We start from the raw sequence: 16,529 nt of genomic DNA, 5'->3' as shown, positions 1-16,529 counted from the left end.
CTACATGACTCAATCTGATTGGCCTCCTCCTCTTCTATAACTTCCCATCTAGAAGCACAGCTGTGTAGACCCAGAAAGAAGCTTAGAGATTAATTATCTGGTTCAGCTTTCCCATTTTATAGATGACAAAAGACAGGAAAAATGGGATCTAGGGAGGCTCATTTGCCCAACGTTGCAGGGAGGAAAAAAGCTGGGAGAAAATACTGAACTGATTCTTGGAGCCCAGTGCTCTTTCTACTATACCAAGAATACAAATTTTTATAATCCTGACTTTATCTTCTGAACTTCGGAAACATTGTCTTTGAGAATCAGTAGCTAATTATTCAGAATCTTCCAAATTCTGCTCCAGCACTGGCATATTCAGACAGCAGTAAAACAGGAGCAGAACGTTCCCACACCACGCACTCTTGGTTAGCCCAGACAGGTTCTGTCATGACTCGTCTAGTCAGAACGGCTAAAACTGAGGACAGCTGCCCTTCTGGGTCAGGAACAACAAGGGAAGTAATTTAATTAAAAAACAAAAACAAAACCACTGCAGAGGAGGGTCCAGGAAGTCATGGGAGATGGAATAGCTGACATCCAATGGCTACCCACTAGGCAAGGGAGGAAGCAGGGCTTCTTTTGCACATTCCATTCAGCATCCAAAGCCTGAAAGAATAACCTCTCTAGAAGAATAAACTGTCTCTAATATTCCTTTAAAGACTGAGATGGAGGTGAAGGTCCCAGGTATTTGGCCATAGGCCTATCATTTTAAACAAATGATTGTTCCATCTCATTTAAACACATGAGATGAAAAAGTCAATTCAAGATTGTTTAGAATTACCTCTTTTCTCCACTTGAGCTCACAGAACACCCTCTCGAAGCATTCATGCATGTAATTAAACTGAAAAACAAAAACAAAATAGCAACACTGACTTCTCAAGATTAGGCATCACAGGGCCACACCTTTGAACTCCTGCCCTCCTTTACCGCACATCACAAACTTGCTCAGCCTAGAGGAAAAACCTGCAAGCATCACCAAAACAAACAAACAAACAAACAAAAAGCCAACCCAAATGAACAAAATAAAACAAAATAAAAACAAACAAAAAAACCCCAGGCCTGGTTCATCTACTATTCTCTGGCTCCTTCTAGTGGTAATTGTGAGTCAAATGGGATGTGAAACTGCCAATCCTAGTTAAGTCCTCCAGGAAAGACAGGAAGACACCTGGGGCTCTAGGATTCAAAAGACAACTGCTACCTCTACAGCTCTCCCCATTTATGCATTCAGCTTGAGAACTTCAAACCCAATCTACTTTCCCCTAGACTGTTTCCCTGTCTACCACTCACGTATGGTGTGAAGATTTTAACCCATCGAGGCTTCTTCTCTCCTCGGGCATATTCAAAGCAGAAGGCCATTCCTTCTTCATCTGTATCCCATCGCTGCATCTCATCCCATTCAAACGCGATTACCTGGTTCTAAACAACCGAGAATAAGAGTGTAAGTCCAAGAATGCTGGAGAGTATAGCTAGGATAGTTCTGAACCAGACAGCAGAAGTGAAAGAGGTGAGATGTCTGGATCATTTAAAAGACTTTGACAGAAGCGTCAGAGTTAGTAGCCAGGAAGGTAAGGATTAGTGTGGATCCAGTGCTGATTTACCTACCCCATCAAAATAGCTTTGATTTCACCTCCCCTCCCAACAGGAACTAAACCCCAACAAGTAAGTGAGCAACAGTGTCAATTCTAGTGCTCCTAGCTGCAGCCCCATGCTGAACTGTCACCTCCAGCTGTCCTTCTTCAGTGCAGGCATGCAGTTTAAAGTGCGTGATGCTGATGGCTGTGATGACATGTCCCTTCCTCCTGGAGTCACAGGCACAGTGGGGGAAGATGATTTCATTGTAGCCCTCACAAGTCCTTAGCATGTTGAGGTACTAAAAAAAAAAAAGGAAGGCAAAAACAGTGTTACTATGGTACTGACCCACCACGAAGAACTGCTGGTATGACACCAGAGAACGAACAAGGAGAATCCTCTCACCCAGCAACCTGAAGCCCATGCTTTGGTCTCATAACCAGCACTAAGAAGAGCCAGACTCCCGAACTAATTCTTTGTTCCACTTTCAGCTCCTGATTCTTTGTTCCACCTCCGCATTGCCAATCCCACCTCCTTTCTCTACCTTACTGGTACACAAATGGAGTCAGAACTCACAATGCCATTAAGTCTGCCTCTCCTTTCACTTGCCTCCAGGACGGGAATCAAACCCATCTGCCTGATTAAGGAAAGGGAGCTGATATCTCCTTCCAAATCAAAAGTTATAAGGACCTCCATGAGGAGGAGTAAGCTACCCCAAATCTCATACTCATAACATGTTGAAGCTGAGAGAGACTGTTAAAGCTAGACCCAGAGTCTCCCACAGGAGACTTCCTTAAGATCACAGGTGGCACAGTCCAGACTAGAAGCCAGGTTTAATTTCTTGGCCACCGGTCCTTTCTCTGTTGCCAACTAGTCCCCAAATCAGTGCCACCATCCCCTGGTCTCCAGTACCTATGCCTCCTTAAAAAGCACGTGGACCAAATGAGTGGCATATACAACCCTTCAAGGTACAGTGCTACAAGACTGACTCAGAAAGGACTCCCAACTCAGCTCTTTGTCCTTTCCCCTCTACAATAAGGACTGGCTTCTCTTTCACTGAACTCATTATTTTGAGTTTGGAGGGGAGAGTAAAAGATGAAGTGGGAAGGAGAATAGAAGAGAAATAGGGAAAAGATGACTTAAAAAAAAAAAAAAAGATGCATGGACTCTGACCCAGTTTCCTCTCAGGGACTGACTAGAAAATAAGCAAAGAGCCTTGAGTCCCCACACACAGAAAGGAGCACACTGGGGACATGCAGGGAATGCTGGAAGGAAGACAAAAGCACAGCACACTAGCTGATCTGCACTAGATCAGCTAGTAGCCTTCTGCCTAAGAGAGAAGAGACAAAGGGGCCTAGGCACAAAAAGGGTCCTGAGCAACCTGTAGTTCTGGTACCAATGAACAGCACTCAAGACCATCGCTACTGCCCCAGAGACTGTCTGGGAAGACTTTAAGGCCCACAGAAATAAAATCAAACTACATGCTCCCTTCCATACTTTGTATTTATTTCTGTTTAGGTAAAATAATGGCAACTTCAAAGAGGGAAAATTATAAAATGACAGCAAGAACACAGCGACAGGCAGTGCCACAATATCTGATTTGCATTTTTCTTTTCTCATTTCTCCTTCCTTTTGTCACCTTACTCCATCCCCCTATTTCATCATCCTTCCTGTACTAGGGATAAAAGTAGATACTGCCTGGCCCTGCCATTAGCACTATGAGCAAAAAGATATCTCTGGCCACTAAACTTTGATATATAAGACGGGCAGTGCCATGGAATAAAACTCTTCTGAGATTTTAAGCAGAAACAAAGGTTGGGACAGGAAGCAGTACAAAGAGAAGTCAAGAACCTGGGCCCAGACTACCCTGTGCTTGAATCCTGGCTCCATCACTTCCTAACTATGTCACCTTTGGCAAGGTACTTGCACTCCAGCAAATTACTAAATCCCAGGAGCCTTAGTTTCCTCTCCTGTGAAAAGGAATATAGTAATAGCACCCACATCACACAGTTATTTGTGACCATTAAAGTATTTAGCATAGTACTCAGTACGTAATTAGGTATTCAATAAATGACAGCTTAAAAAATAATTTTAAAGGCTCCATTATCCTTAGCCAGAGGGCTCAACTATTTTCCCTCTCAGGAATGCCCTGTGAAATGATGTATATATTACTCTTTTTTTCTTTTTTTAAATTTTATTTTTTATGTATTTATTTATTAATTATTTGTATATATTACTCTTAAAAACTCCAGGGGAGGGCGCCTGGGTGGTTCAGTGGGTTAAGCCTCTGCCTTCGGCTCAGGTCATGATCTCAGGGTCCTGGGAGAGTCCCTCATAGGGCTCTCTGCTCAGCGGAGGGCTTGCTTCCCCCTCTCTCTCTGCCTGCCTCTCCATCTACTTGTGATTTCTCTGTGTGTCAAATAAATAAATAAAATCTTAAAAAAAAAAAAAAAAAAAACAACAACTCCAGGGGAAGAAAGCATATGTGTGAGACAGATGAAACATGAACGGCAGAAAAGTGGAAGGTTGCTGGAACTGGGTAACGAGTACATGGAGGCTAAATGTACGATTCTTCCAACTTCTTTACATATTTGAAATTTCCTAAGGTATTAAAGGGAAAAAGAAGAGTGCCCTGCAAGCAGGCCTGCAAGTGCTCAATTCATGGCATCCTCCTAACACAGTCATCGGGGAGTCCGTAAGCTCAGTAAGCAGCACATTCTGCTCAAAGGTGCTTAGAACCTCTGTAAATGCTGGAAGGTGTCACGCAGCATTGGGACTGGTTCTGTTCATGTCCTTTACTCAAAGAGCCTTACATGTAACACAGCTGCTGAGACCTCTCTTTAAGAGACACCACTACTGTTTTAAAAATATTTCTGCCATATTCCTAATAGGGAGCTTTATTTTATTAAAAAGAAAAACATGTAGACAAAGGGAGGAATTAGGGAAAGACATCAGATGAAGCCTGGAGCTGTGCATCCCCTAAACTCTCTTTCTGTGACTTTGTGTAAGTCACTTTGCCTGGGGGCTTCACCTCTGCCATCTGGAAATAAAAGACACTGCTGCCAGCTTCTTTGCTCTGCTATAGGGAAAAACATACACTTTGAAGCCAGGCTGAAATACGTTCAAATTCTAGTTCCACTTCTGACAAGCTAAGTGATATTAGTAAGAATCAGACTCCACTTCTCCATACACCTCCATGGTTATAAGGAGGAAATGAGAATGTACATATTGTGCCTAGGACAGTACCGGGACATTCTATGTGCCCCTCTCTCTCACCTTCAAATCAAAATGCTCATTTATCCCTCCAAATTTAAGAATGTAGTCCTTGAAAGCAAAGGACCTTTAGGGGACTTTCTAATGGCATTAAGTTCTGAAAATAGCCTGAATGGAAACGAAGGGTACCTGTGGCTTGGTGTGATGACAGAGGTTAAGTGTCATGTGGGAAATACAAGGTTTTCAGAGATTCTCAGGTCAGGTAGTATTTGTCAACTTTAAATCTCTACACTCTTAGATTTGCACAAAGTATAAAGATATGAGCTGTCCTCTATATTTGGAAAATAAGGGAACTTACAGAATGTTTAAGAATTTTGGAGTCAAGAGTGTACTTAATAGCTGGCAATCCAAATATTCCCATTTTATAGAAAAGAAACTAAAACCTTGAAGTTTGTTGAAGATCTCACAGTGATTTGGCAACTAACAGTAGTGATGTGGCCTAATCTTGGGACAATCAACCATATTAAGTTATTATCAAGACACATAGGCTCAGAAGGGCCCATCCCAGTTGGAAGATTCAATGTACTGAACATGACCACTGGGTAGGCTAATATCTTTGAACACTAATACTTGAATACATGAAATTATACTTGAATAAAATTCACACTTTTCAAACTTTGGTGGGACTTTATTTAAAATCTAATTGCAATATTATAGGGCTAGTACTTGCTTGTGGCACTAGGTTTTTAAGACAACAGAATTCCATAAATGTTTAAACATATGTTATACTCAATTCCAATGATCCAAGGGGATCAACTGTACTCAAGGTTTGCTGTTGCTGTTTAAGATTCATTTCTTTATTTGAAGAGGGGAGGGAGAGAGAGAGAAAGCACACACACAGGAAAGCTGGGAGGGAGGGGCAGACCCAGAGGGAGTGAGAGTCCTAACCCACAAAGGGCTCAATCTCGTGACCCTGAGATCATGACCTGAGCTGAACTCAAGATGCTTAATCAACTGAGCCACCCAATCCCCCCTATTTTCCAGTTCTTAACTGAGTGATCACAAGATAAAAATTTGAGTCTAAAAGTAATTTTTTAATACATTACCAAGCTTGTTAGATTCAGATCTTTTATATTTTGCCATAGGACAATCCAAATCTCTTCATATATTTTTAGCACCTTCTACTGTGCCTGCCACACAAATGATAATCAACAAATATTTGTTGTTGAATGCATAAATGGAAGACATTGTGTCTCGAGTACTACATGTGCAAAGAAACAATATGTATTCCATACTGGAATTATCAGAAGCCCTTATGAAATTACTTTGATTTGTTGCCTTTGGAAAAGGCAAAGAAGTACTTCAGAGGATGATGGTCCTTTAGTACTTGCTCCTTTTCACCAAAAAGATGCAGATGTGTTGGTCAGAATCATAAATTAATATAGAGAAGACAATGCCATGATCCTAAAGAACAGGTAGAAATCGAGTTCTTTGTTTTTTTTTTTTTTTTTAAGGTTTTACTTATTTATTTGAGAGACAGAGCAGGGGGAGCGTCAGAGGGAGAGGGAGAAACAGACTCCCCACTGAGCACAGAGCCTGAACCTGGCGGTGGGGTGGGCGGGGAAGGCTGGCTCAACCCCCGGACCCCCAGACCGAGGCCTAAGCAGAAATCAGATACTCAACCAACTGAGCCACCCAGGTGCCCCAAAATCGAATATCCTGTTTCTCACATAGTAAAATACCCTTTACCAAAATTCTGCCAAGAATTAGTTCTGTCTAAAAGATTATTGTATTGTCTATTTTAGCCTGTTGGTATGTAGAGCACTGGTAAATGGTTCCCTGATCTCTGGCAGTTTTCTAAGGCAAACAGATTTATTATTTTTTGTCAGATAAGCAATAAAATAACTATCCCAGCTAGATATAAGATTATGGGCTGAGTTCAATGGCTGACTTATTTGTATACTTATTCCAACCTGTTAGTTTAGAAAGAGAATATTTCCTCAGGAAAAAGTGCACACACAGAGAGTACAAAAGAAATTCAGTGACTTATCAGCATCATCACCAAAGTAACTGTCTTGAGTGAAAGATCACCAAAGATAACTGTCTTGAGTGAAATCATGAAAAACTGTAATGGGAAAACTTTCAACAATATCTGAATTTGCAAAAAAGAAATTTTAAAATTCTATAAGTGAAATTTTATATAAGCGTTCTTTACAAATTTTACTTTTGACAATTTCCAACCCTGTATTTATGGCAGGTGCAAACTGAAAGCTCATTTTAAAACATTTAAGGAGGGGTGCCTGGGTGGCTCAGTTATTAAGCATCTGGCTTTGACTCAGGTCATGATCCCAGGTTCTTGGGACTGAACCCCACATCAGGCTCCCTGCTCTGCGGGAAGCCTGCTTTCCCTCTCCCACTCCCCAGCTTGTGTTCCTGTTCTCACTGTCTCTCTGTCAAATAAATAAATAAATAAGATCTTTAAAATAAGTAAGTAAATAAATAAAAATAAAACATGTAAGGAATACTGTAGCTAGCTCCTCTCTAACAGAACTTTCTGTGATGATCAAAATGTTTTGTATCTGAGCTGTCTAACATGGTAGGTACTAGCCATATGTGGCCACTCAACACTTGCAATGAGAACAGTGTACCTGAGGAATCGAATTTTACATTTTATTTAATTTAAATGAGTTTAAAATTAAATTTAAATAGCTACATGAGGCTAGCAGCTATTGAATCAAACAGCACAGCCCCAAGATATCACACTAACAAAAGGCACCACTGAGCATACATGTTTTAAGCCACTGCAGAGAAGGAAATTATAAAAACAAATAATTTTCCAATTGCTAAATCATAAATAAAATAATTTTAAAAACATTTATTTGAGGGGTGCCTGGGCGGCTCAGTTGGTTAAGCAGCTGCCTTTGGCTCAGGTTATGATTCCAGGGTCCTAGGATTGAGCCTCGTGTGGGGCTCCCTGCTCAGTGGAGAGAGCCTGCTTCTCCTTCTCCCTCTGCCTGCCACTCTGCCTAGTTATGCTGTCTATCTCTCTGTCAAATAAATAAAATCTTTAAAAACAACAACCACCCCAAAAAACATTTATCTGAGAGAGGGAGCCCACGCACATGAGCATGCAGGCGCATTGAGGAGGGTCAGAGGGAGAGGGAGAAAAACGATCTCAAGCAGCCGCCCTGCTGAGTGCAGAGCCCTACGCAGGGCTTGATCTCACGACCCTGAGATCACAACCTGAGCCAAAATTAAAAAATTTCTAGTGTTAAAAATCTAAATATCAACTCTTTAGAACTGATATTTACATATTAAATGTTTTGCACATCTTTTGCTTCAGAAGTTTTTATCAAAAAAGAATACTGTTGGGGCACCTGGGTGGCTCAGTGTGTTAAAGCCTCTGCCTTTGGTTCAGGTCATGATCCCAGGGTCCTGGGATCGAGCCCCGCATTGGGTATTCTGCTCTATGGGGAGCCTGCTTCCTCCTCTCTCTCTGCCTGCCTCTGCCTACTTGTGATCTCTGTCAAATAAATAAATAAAATATTAAAAAAAAAAATACTGTTTGGTTGTTGTCAATAATAATGTTAAATACCCACACATAGCAAAATATCCTCTTATATGCTAAATGGAGGAACAAATATGACGGAGGACCCTCATAGTTACATGAAGGTCTATATCCCCCTCCTTTTTTTCTTTTTTTAATTATTTAAGCCACTGACCAGTTGCAACATCTTTCAAAAATGACTGGAATAACAGGTTTAAGAGATAAGAATGAGCATTTTATATAAAGAGATTATGGGAACATAAACGTACCATGACCATTTTCCTTTGTTCATACAGCTTCTGTAATTGGTAGGACTTTTCCTCTGCTTTGATGTAACCTTTTTTCACATCATCAACAGCCTGTCACCAAAACAAGGGAAGGGAAGAAAGGAAAATCAAAGTCATTATCAAGCACATTCTTGACAAAAGTAGAGAGATACAGATTCGTATTCGTTTTCAGAACAACTCTTTTTTTTTTTTTTTAAAGATTTTATTTATTTATTTGACAGAGAGAAATCACAAGTAGATGGAGAGGCAGGCAGAGAGAGAGAGAGAGAGGAGGAAGCAGGCTCCCTGCCAAGCAGAGAGCCTGATGCGGGACTCGATCCCAGGACCCTGAGATCATGACCTGAGCCGAAGGCAGCAGCTTAACCCACTGAGCCACCCAGGCGTCCCCGTTTTCAGAACAACTCTTATCCACTTGAACCATCATCATCATCACCAGTGAACTCTGCCACAAGGATATATTTATTGGACTAAAGTAGCATTTAAAGAGTGCCCCAGTATGTGCTTAGAATTGTTCTAGGCACATGAGGATCTTGTTTCTCCTGTTAAGAGATTTAAATTGCAGTTCATTTATACAGATTGAAGCAATTAGAGAATGCTGAAAGATTATGGGCTGAGTTATAACAATATAATTGTTAAAGGTAACAATGAAGTAGCAAAGATGTACGGTATAGAGAGTAAGTGATATACAGTAAGAACAGCAGAGTTTTTTGCTAATTATAATTATCAGGGAAGCCTTGGTTGGACCCCGAATGTTAGGATGAACAGAAAAAACTATCAACAGAAGTCAGGAAACAGCAATGCATCTGAGCTTAAATATATTCAGGAGACAGATCTGCCTGATTTAAATAAAGGGTACATGTCAGGGGACAACAAAATATAATGCTGGATGGGTAAGTTAACAGATTATGATGGACCCCAGAAAACAGGCACAGAAATTTAGAGTTAAGTACAGCTCTAAGGACTACTGGAGCGAAAATAAGCAATAAAAAATTGTGTTATTTTGAAAAGACAGACTGATTTATACATGAGTGCCAAATGAACCAAGCTACAAAGAGGATGAAATAAGGGAGACTGATGAAGTTATGGTGCTTTAAGCATGAATTGAAACAAGACTATAAACTAGGGTGGTAGCAACTGCAAGACAGGAAGTGATAAATCTGAGACCATACATGGAGAAAAATCCCCAACAGGACTTGATACATGCATGATGGTACTTAAATATAAGTGCTTACTCTCAACTACTCCTGGTTCAGCTATCTGAAACATGTATCCCCTTCCCAACCTCATTCTACCCCAAGAAAAACTTTAAAAATCTAAGAGAAGGGAATATTCATCTTTGGGAGAGGAAAAAAAGGAGGGAAAAGAACAAACAATCACTTGTCCAGGGCATTAGAATCCAACCTCAGTGATTTGCTATAAGGACAACTTTTGTAGGCACCAGCCTGGGGCCACTTGAACCTTCACTAGAAGACTGCTTATTTCTTTAAGGTAAAAATCATTCCCCATAGCCATTTAAGGGAAAATATTTACATAACACAATGAGTTCAGAGTTGAAGTCAAGAAACTAGTTTAATTTCTAGCTCTGTCACCTAGCAAAGTATGCTTGATATGCATATGCAGGAGTACGCAGTGGGAATGCAGGAGGAAATGGAGCTAGAGTCTCATCTTCTATAGTGGGAAATTAAGAGATACTGCTTGAATCTGAAAATTCAAGTACAGGAATGTAACTAAGTCATAAAAGAGATATAGGAGTAAATATAAAATAAAACAACAAAAAAAGGTAAAGGAGGGGTGAAAATGGTTGTCTAAAAGAAGCAGAGATAAACGTAAGTGGAGTAACTGATATTTTTCATAATAACCTTTGTAGAACTATTTGAGCTTTAAACTCTATATGTGTAATTTTGATGAAAAGTTTTTTAATAGGTACATAGCCATATATGCTCATTTCTTGTTTTTAAAAAAAAATAATAAATTTATCTTAATTCCAGGACATCTTTACTTCTTTAACTTAATTATCTTCTGTTAAATGGGACAGAACATTTATTTTTTAACTTTTTTAAAAGATTTTTTTAAGTAATCTCTACATCCAACATGGGGCTCGAACTCACAACCGGAATATCAAGAGTTAGCATCTTCTACTGACTGAATCAACCAGTTGCCCCATGATAGAACATTTTAAAAATATAACTTAACTAAGATCCAGGAGGCAAAGCAGTTTATCAAGAATTCACACTGGATTGGCAAATTACATACTACATATAAGCAGAAAAAGAAATCAGGCCTTTCCGGGAAGATCAATTCACCTACCTGATGAAAAAAGTAGGTAACAGCAAGGTCATTGTCATTTAAGAGGATTTCTTCTTCTGTGGTAAAAAGCCACTTTCGAATGGTTAGGCAGGTGCCTGGCACAGCTGATGTGTAATTCTGGACGTAGAGTTTATGAGGAAATTCATTAGGTGCCAGCTTACGTACTGAAAAGAAAGTAAAAAAAAAAAAAAAAAAAAGGGAAAGAAAGAAAGCTGAAGTGAAAAGATACATAAGGAATTTCCTCAGGACAACTGTGTAAGATCAAGAGTGGTGGCAGGCTAGGGGCACCTGGGTGGCTCAGTTGTTAAGGGTCTGCCTTTGGCTTGGGTCATGATCCCAGGGTCCTGGGATCAAGCCCCGAATTGGGTTCTCTGCTCAGCGGGGAGCCTGCTTCCTCCTCTCTCTCTCTCTGCCTGCCTCTCTGCCTGCTTGTGATCTCTGTCTGACAAATAAATAAATAAAATCTTAAAAAAAAAAAAAAAAAAAAGAGTGGCAGGCTATCCTTAACCAGAATACTGGTTTACAACCATCAACGAGCTCTGCTATGGGACCACAAAATAACCATTTCTCTAGCCAAATCTATCCCTTCTAACTGTGACTATGGCCAATCGAGTCTCAAATTGACAGAAATCTATCACTTGCATGGCATGCCCTTGAGTTAACATGTTGACTGTGCAGACAGCATTTATTCCAAACTCAAACTATCTTATCCATTATCTGGCAAGTTACCACAATGTCCACGGACATCTTTAAAGCAAGCCTTACCCACCCAGCTATGGTACATTCAGAGTTTCCCATGTGGCAATTCTCAATGAACTGCTTCTATTGTTAAGAGCTGAAAGCCTCTCCCTATTACTCTAAGACATCCATCAAAGTGAAAAGCGTCTTCCCAGTAATGTTTCTTCCTCTTCCTAACAAGGCACAGCAGGATAAAACACTATCGTGTTTAATTTCTATGTTACTTTTCTTTGGAAAGGTTCAGACTTTTCTTCTCTTGATGTTTACCTGACTTTCTAACACTGCAAAAAGACAGATCTTGTATTTCCCATTTTATTTGTTAACTAAAGTTTAGAAAAAAAGAGTAAGATTAGAATCCAAGTGCCCTGGTTCCCTAGCAATCCTCTGCAACATTTATATCTGCCTAGTTAGACCACAGGGAGTTGGGAAGATGAAGAATAATAAGGAGATAGCTGCTTTGAGGGGAATCGACCTTGTTATACCTCGACCAGGGATGGCAAGGCGACCCAAAGCTACCAAACTCTCCCCCTTTTTGGAGGAGGAAGGTGGGATCAGTCAATATTACCTGTCATTTCTGGCCTTAGCCCCATATATATATGATGTAGAAAGACCCATAAACTGTAGGAAATCTATGTCATCAACAGCAAGCACTCGGCACCGGGGTGGCTCAGTTGGTTAACCGACTGCCTTTGGCTCAGGTCATGATCCTGGAGTCCCAGGATCGAATCCTGAATTGGGCTGCTCCTGGCTCCACAGGGAGTCTGCTTCTCCCTCTGACCTTCTTCCATCTCATGCTCTCTCTCATAAGTAAGTAAGTAAGTAAGTAAGTAAGTAAATAAATAAATAAATTCTTTGGGGAGGGGGACACTCAGACTTCCTCCCCTTTGTGATCTCAATGCAACCAATGTGACCACCATCCCTAGCTTTTATAAAAGAACATATGAGAAACTTCCTGTCAACATGCAATAAAACTTCCTAGAAAAAGAATATCTATTTACACGGAAAATTAAATACATGCATTAAAGCAAAGGTTTTTAAGCAATGTATCTCTTTCTAACTCCTGAAAATAAAAAGCTATTCTTAATTACCTACAAAAAGCAGAGAAGTACACTAAAACAAGTTGTGGCTAAATTGACTATCCCTCTTTTTGGCTACTTCACTGGAATATATTAATTTTGAAACTCTGATTTTTAAAAATGCCATGAAGTATCAGTGCTAGGTATAAGTAAGCTGTATTTACAAAAGAGGAAAAAGGATCAGTGATCAGACACCCTTTTGACTTGGACTTAATAGGATCTGCCTAGTCTGCTTCTACAAGACAGTCCTCATGAGTGGGATCTCCCCTTCTGCAAGCTCTTATTCTCTAGGCAAACAGTTTCAGTCTGACAGCTTCTGGGAGCTTTAGTTTGATAGAATTAGAATAAAATACCCTCAAACAAAATTTAAACAAACCAACTGGCACTTACCAAAGGAATGATTGATCACTTCAAATAAGGCAAAGTAATTCACTGTTGTACTGTCCATGCCAACCTTTGCTGCAATAGCCTATAGTGTAAACAGGATAGACTCATTTTAGGGTAACTAAATCAGACAATACTATGGGAAAAGACAGGTATGTCCCCCATGTGCAATGGGGGAGAAGGGAGGAGTTTTGCCATCTTGGTTTCAAATAAACTAAATACATAGTCTATAGCTATTCTTCTTTGTATGTATGTCTACATGCACTCATACACACATATGTATGAAATGAAAGGCGAAAAAAACCTGTATCTGACCCAAAGAGCTATGATCTCTAAATATGAGTCTTCCCCTTCCACTTCAAGCTAATAATAATCTCTCCTTAAATATCTTTTCTCTCTGAAATATGACTTCATCCCACGAAGGTCTTTTTTAACACCACTTGTAAGTCATGTGCTTGATAAGAACAGGTCTTAAGAAGAAAATAAATTCTTAAATATCCACTCTCACACATTTAACCTACAAAATCTGTATCTTTGGTTCTTGGGCTTAAAATAGTTTGACAATTTTATTCATGCTTCAAAATTATTCTTATTTATTTTTTGGAGGATCCATGCCTCCGCCTGGGGACCTCCGTTTTCTAAGCATTATCACCATGAATATCCACATGAAAACAATAGAATGTTGGAACAACAGAGGCATATTAAATAAGTATTAGGGGATGCCTGGGTGGCTCAGTCAGTTAGGCACCTGCCTTTGGCTCCGGTCATGATCCCAGGCTCCTGGGACTGAATCCGACATCAGGCTCCTTGCTCAGTGAATAGCCTGCTTTTCCCTCTGCCTGCTGCTCTCCCTGCTTGTGCTCTCTCTCTAGCAAATAAATAAAATCTTTAAAAAACAAGTATCAATCCTTCTTTCTAGGAGCTCATAGGACAAAAAACAATTGAAAAACTCCATGTACAAATAAATGAAAACTGAAATTACAAACAGAAGACATCAAAACTCAAAAAACACAAAATAGTACCACAAGATCAATCTCAATATAAATATTAACAAGATAAAACTGTTAAATATTAGTGTCTCGGTAAGCCAAATATCCTTCTTCCTATATCAAATTATATCCTTCTTCCCATATCCTACTCACATTATCAAACCTAAGCTCATCCCTGATGTGAGACAGAAACTGGAGATTATAAATGTTCTAAGTCACCATTCTATACTGCACTGAACAGAAACTGAAATGCTTTCAAAATTTAGAAAATGGCTCACAGCGACAAGTCTCAGGAAGAGACTTGTGCCAAAAAAAAAGAAGAAAAGTGCAAAAAAAAAAGGGGCAAGTAATTGGCTTTGCTAGAGAAATACTAGAAAACAAAACAAAGAATACAAAACAAAACTAGCAACTTGTAAAAATAACATTTTCCTTGTAATCACTGCATCATGCTATAATCTCAGAAATATATATCCTTTGTCATGGTATATAGTACATGAGTAAATGTAGGAGAAAGAGATTTATTTCTTTGCTACAAAGGAAAAATAAACATTAATATCCAGAAACCTTGTCTCCCTGAAAGTCTTGATCAAATCAGGATTAAAGATAAACAAAAAGGGGGGTACCTGGGTGGCTCAGTGGGTTAAAGATAAATAAAAAGCCCCACATCGGGCTCTCCGCTCAGCGGGGAGCCTGCTTCCCCCCCCCTCTCCGCCTGCCTCTCTGCCTACTTGTGATCTCTGTCAAATAAATAAAATCTTAAAAAAAAAAGAATAAAAGTAAGGATTATATCTAGCACCCAGATCATAACCTTTAAATATAACTTCTCAGAATAGAGAACCCAGAAATGGACCCTCAACTCTATGGTCAACTAATCTTCAAAAAGCAGGAAAGAATAGCCAATGGAAAAAAGACAAGTCTCCTCAACAAATGGCATTGGGGTTTTGGGAAATTGGATAGCCACATGCAAAAGAATAAAACTGAACCATTCTCTACACCATACACAAAGATAAACTCAAAATGGATGAAAGACCTAAATGTGAGACAAGAATCCATCAAACTCCTAGAGCAGAACACAGACAGCAACCTCTTTGAACTTCGCTGCAGCAACTTCTTACTACAGGTATCTCCAAAGGTAAGGGAAACAAAAGCCAAAATGAACTACTGGGACTTCATCAAGATAAACTACTGGGACTTTCCTTTGCACAGCAAAGGAAACAGCTGACAAACCCAAAAAGACAACTGACAGAATGGGAGAAGACATTCACAAATATATTACCAGATAAAGGGCTAGTATCCAAAATCTATAAAGAACTTATCAAACTCGGGTGCCTGGGTGGCTCAGTGGGTTAAGCCTCTGCCTTTGACTCAGATCCTGGGATCAAGTCCCACATCAGGCTCTCTGCTCAGTGGGGGGCCTGCTCCCCCCCCACCCTCTCTGCCTGCCTCCCTGCCTACTTGTGATCTCTCTCTGTGTCAAATAAATAAATAAAATCTTTAAACAACAACAAAAAAGAACTTATCAAATTCAACACCCAAAAACCAAATAATCCAGTCAAGAAATGGGCAGAAGATATGAACAGACATGTCTTCGAAGAAGACATACAAAGGGCCAACAGACACATGAAAAAAATGCTCAACATTGCTTGGCATCAAAACCACAGTGAGATACCACCTCACACCAGTCAGAATGGCAAAAATTAACAAGTCAGGAAACAACAAATGTTGGCAAGGATGCAGAGAAAGGGGAACCCTCTGACACTGTTGGTGGGAATGCAAACTGATGCAGCCACTCTGGAAAACAGTACGGAGGTTCCTCAAAAAAGTTAAAAGTAGGGCGCCTGGGTGGCTCAGTGGGTTGGGCCTCTGCCTTCGGCTCAGGTCGTGATCTCAGGGTCCTGGGATCGAGTCCCGCATCGGGCTTTCTGCTCAGCAGGGAGCCTGCTTCTCTTTCTCTCTCTCTCTCTGCCTGCCTCTCTGCCTATTTGTGATCTCTGCCAAATAAATAAATAAAATATTAAAAAAAAAAAAAGTTAAAAGTAGAGCTACCCTATGACCCAGCAACTGTACTCCTAATACTCCTAAGTATTTATCCCAGAGATATAAATGTAGTGATCTGAAGGGGTACCTGCACCCCAATGTTTATAGCATCAATGTTCACAATAGCCAAACTATGGAAAGAGACCGATGTCCACTGACAGATAAATGGATAAAAAAGATGTGGTGTATATGTATATATATACATACACATAGATATATACATATACGTATATGTATATATATGTGTATATGTGTATATGTATATACATAATGGAATATTACTCAGCCACCAAACAGAATGAAATCTTACTATTTGCAATGACGTAGATGGAATTATTAT

The 16,529-nt window shown here is 39.9% G+C and overlaps 1 protein-coding gene across 1 annotated transcript in view; it reads right to left on the bottom strand.

The window, feature by feature from the left end:
• The window catches only part of SNX27 (sorting nexin 27), a 66,908-nt gene that overhangs the window by 3,900 nt on the left and 46,479 nt on the right, over positions 1-16,529 (bottom strand). The window contains exons 6-11 of the mRNA XM_059376160.1: positions 13,170-13,248; positions 10,966-11,129; positions 8,641-8,730; positions 1,763-1,912; positions 1,330-1,458; positions 824-883 (exon numbers count right to left, since the gene is read on the bottom strand). Of these exons, the coding sequence (XP_059232143.1) occupies positions 824-883; positions 1,330-1,458; positions 1,763-1,912; positions 8,641-8,730; positions 10,966-11,129; positions 13,170-13,248 (672 nt within the window). The remainder of the gene's footprint in view (positions 1-823; positions 884-1,329; positions 1,459-1,762; positions 1,913-8,640; positions 8,731-10,965; positions 11,130-13,169; positions 13,249-16,529) is intronic.

This window comes from Mustela nigripes, chromosome 14 (assembly GCF_022355385.1).
Source record: "Mustela nigripes isolate SB6536 chromosome 14, MUSNIG.SB6536, whole genome shotgun sequence".
Taxonomy (NCBI): Eukaryota; Metazoa; Chordata; class Mammalia; order Carnivora; family Mustelidae; genus Mustela; species Mustela nigripes.
This window is presented reverse-complemented; position numbering and strand designations above follow the sequence as displayed.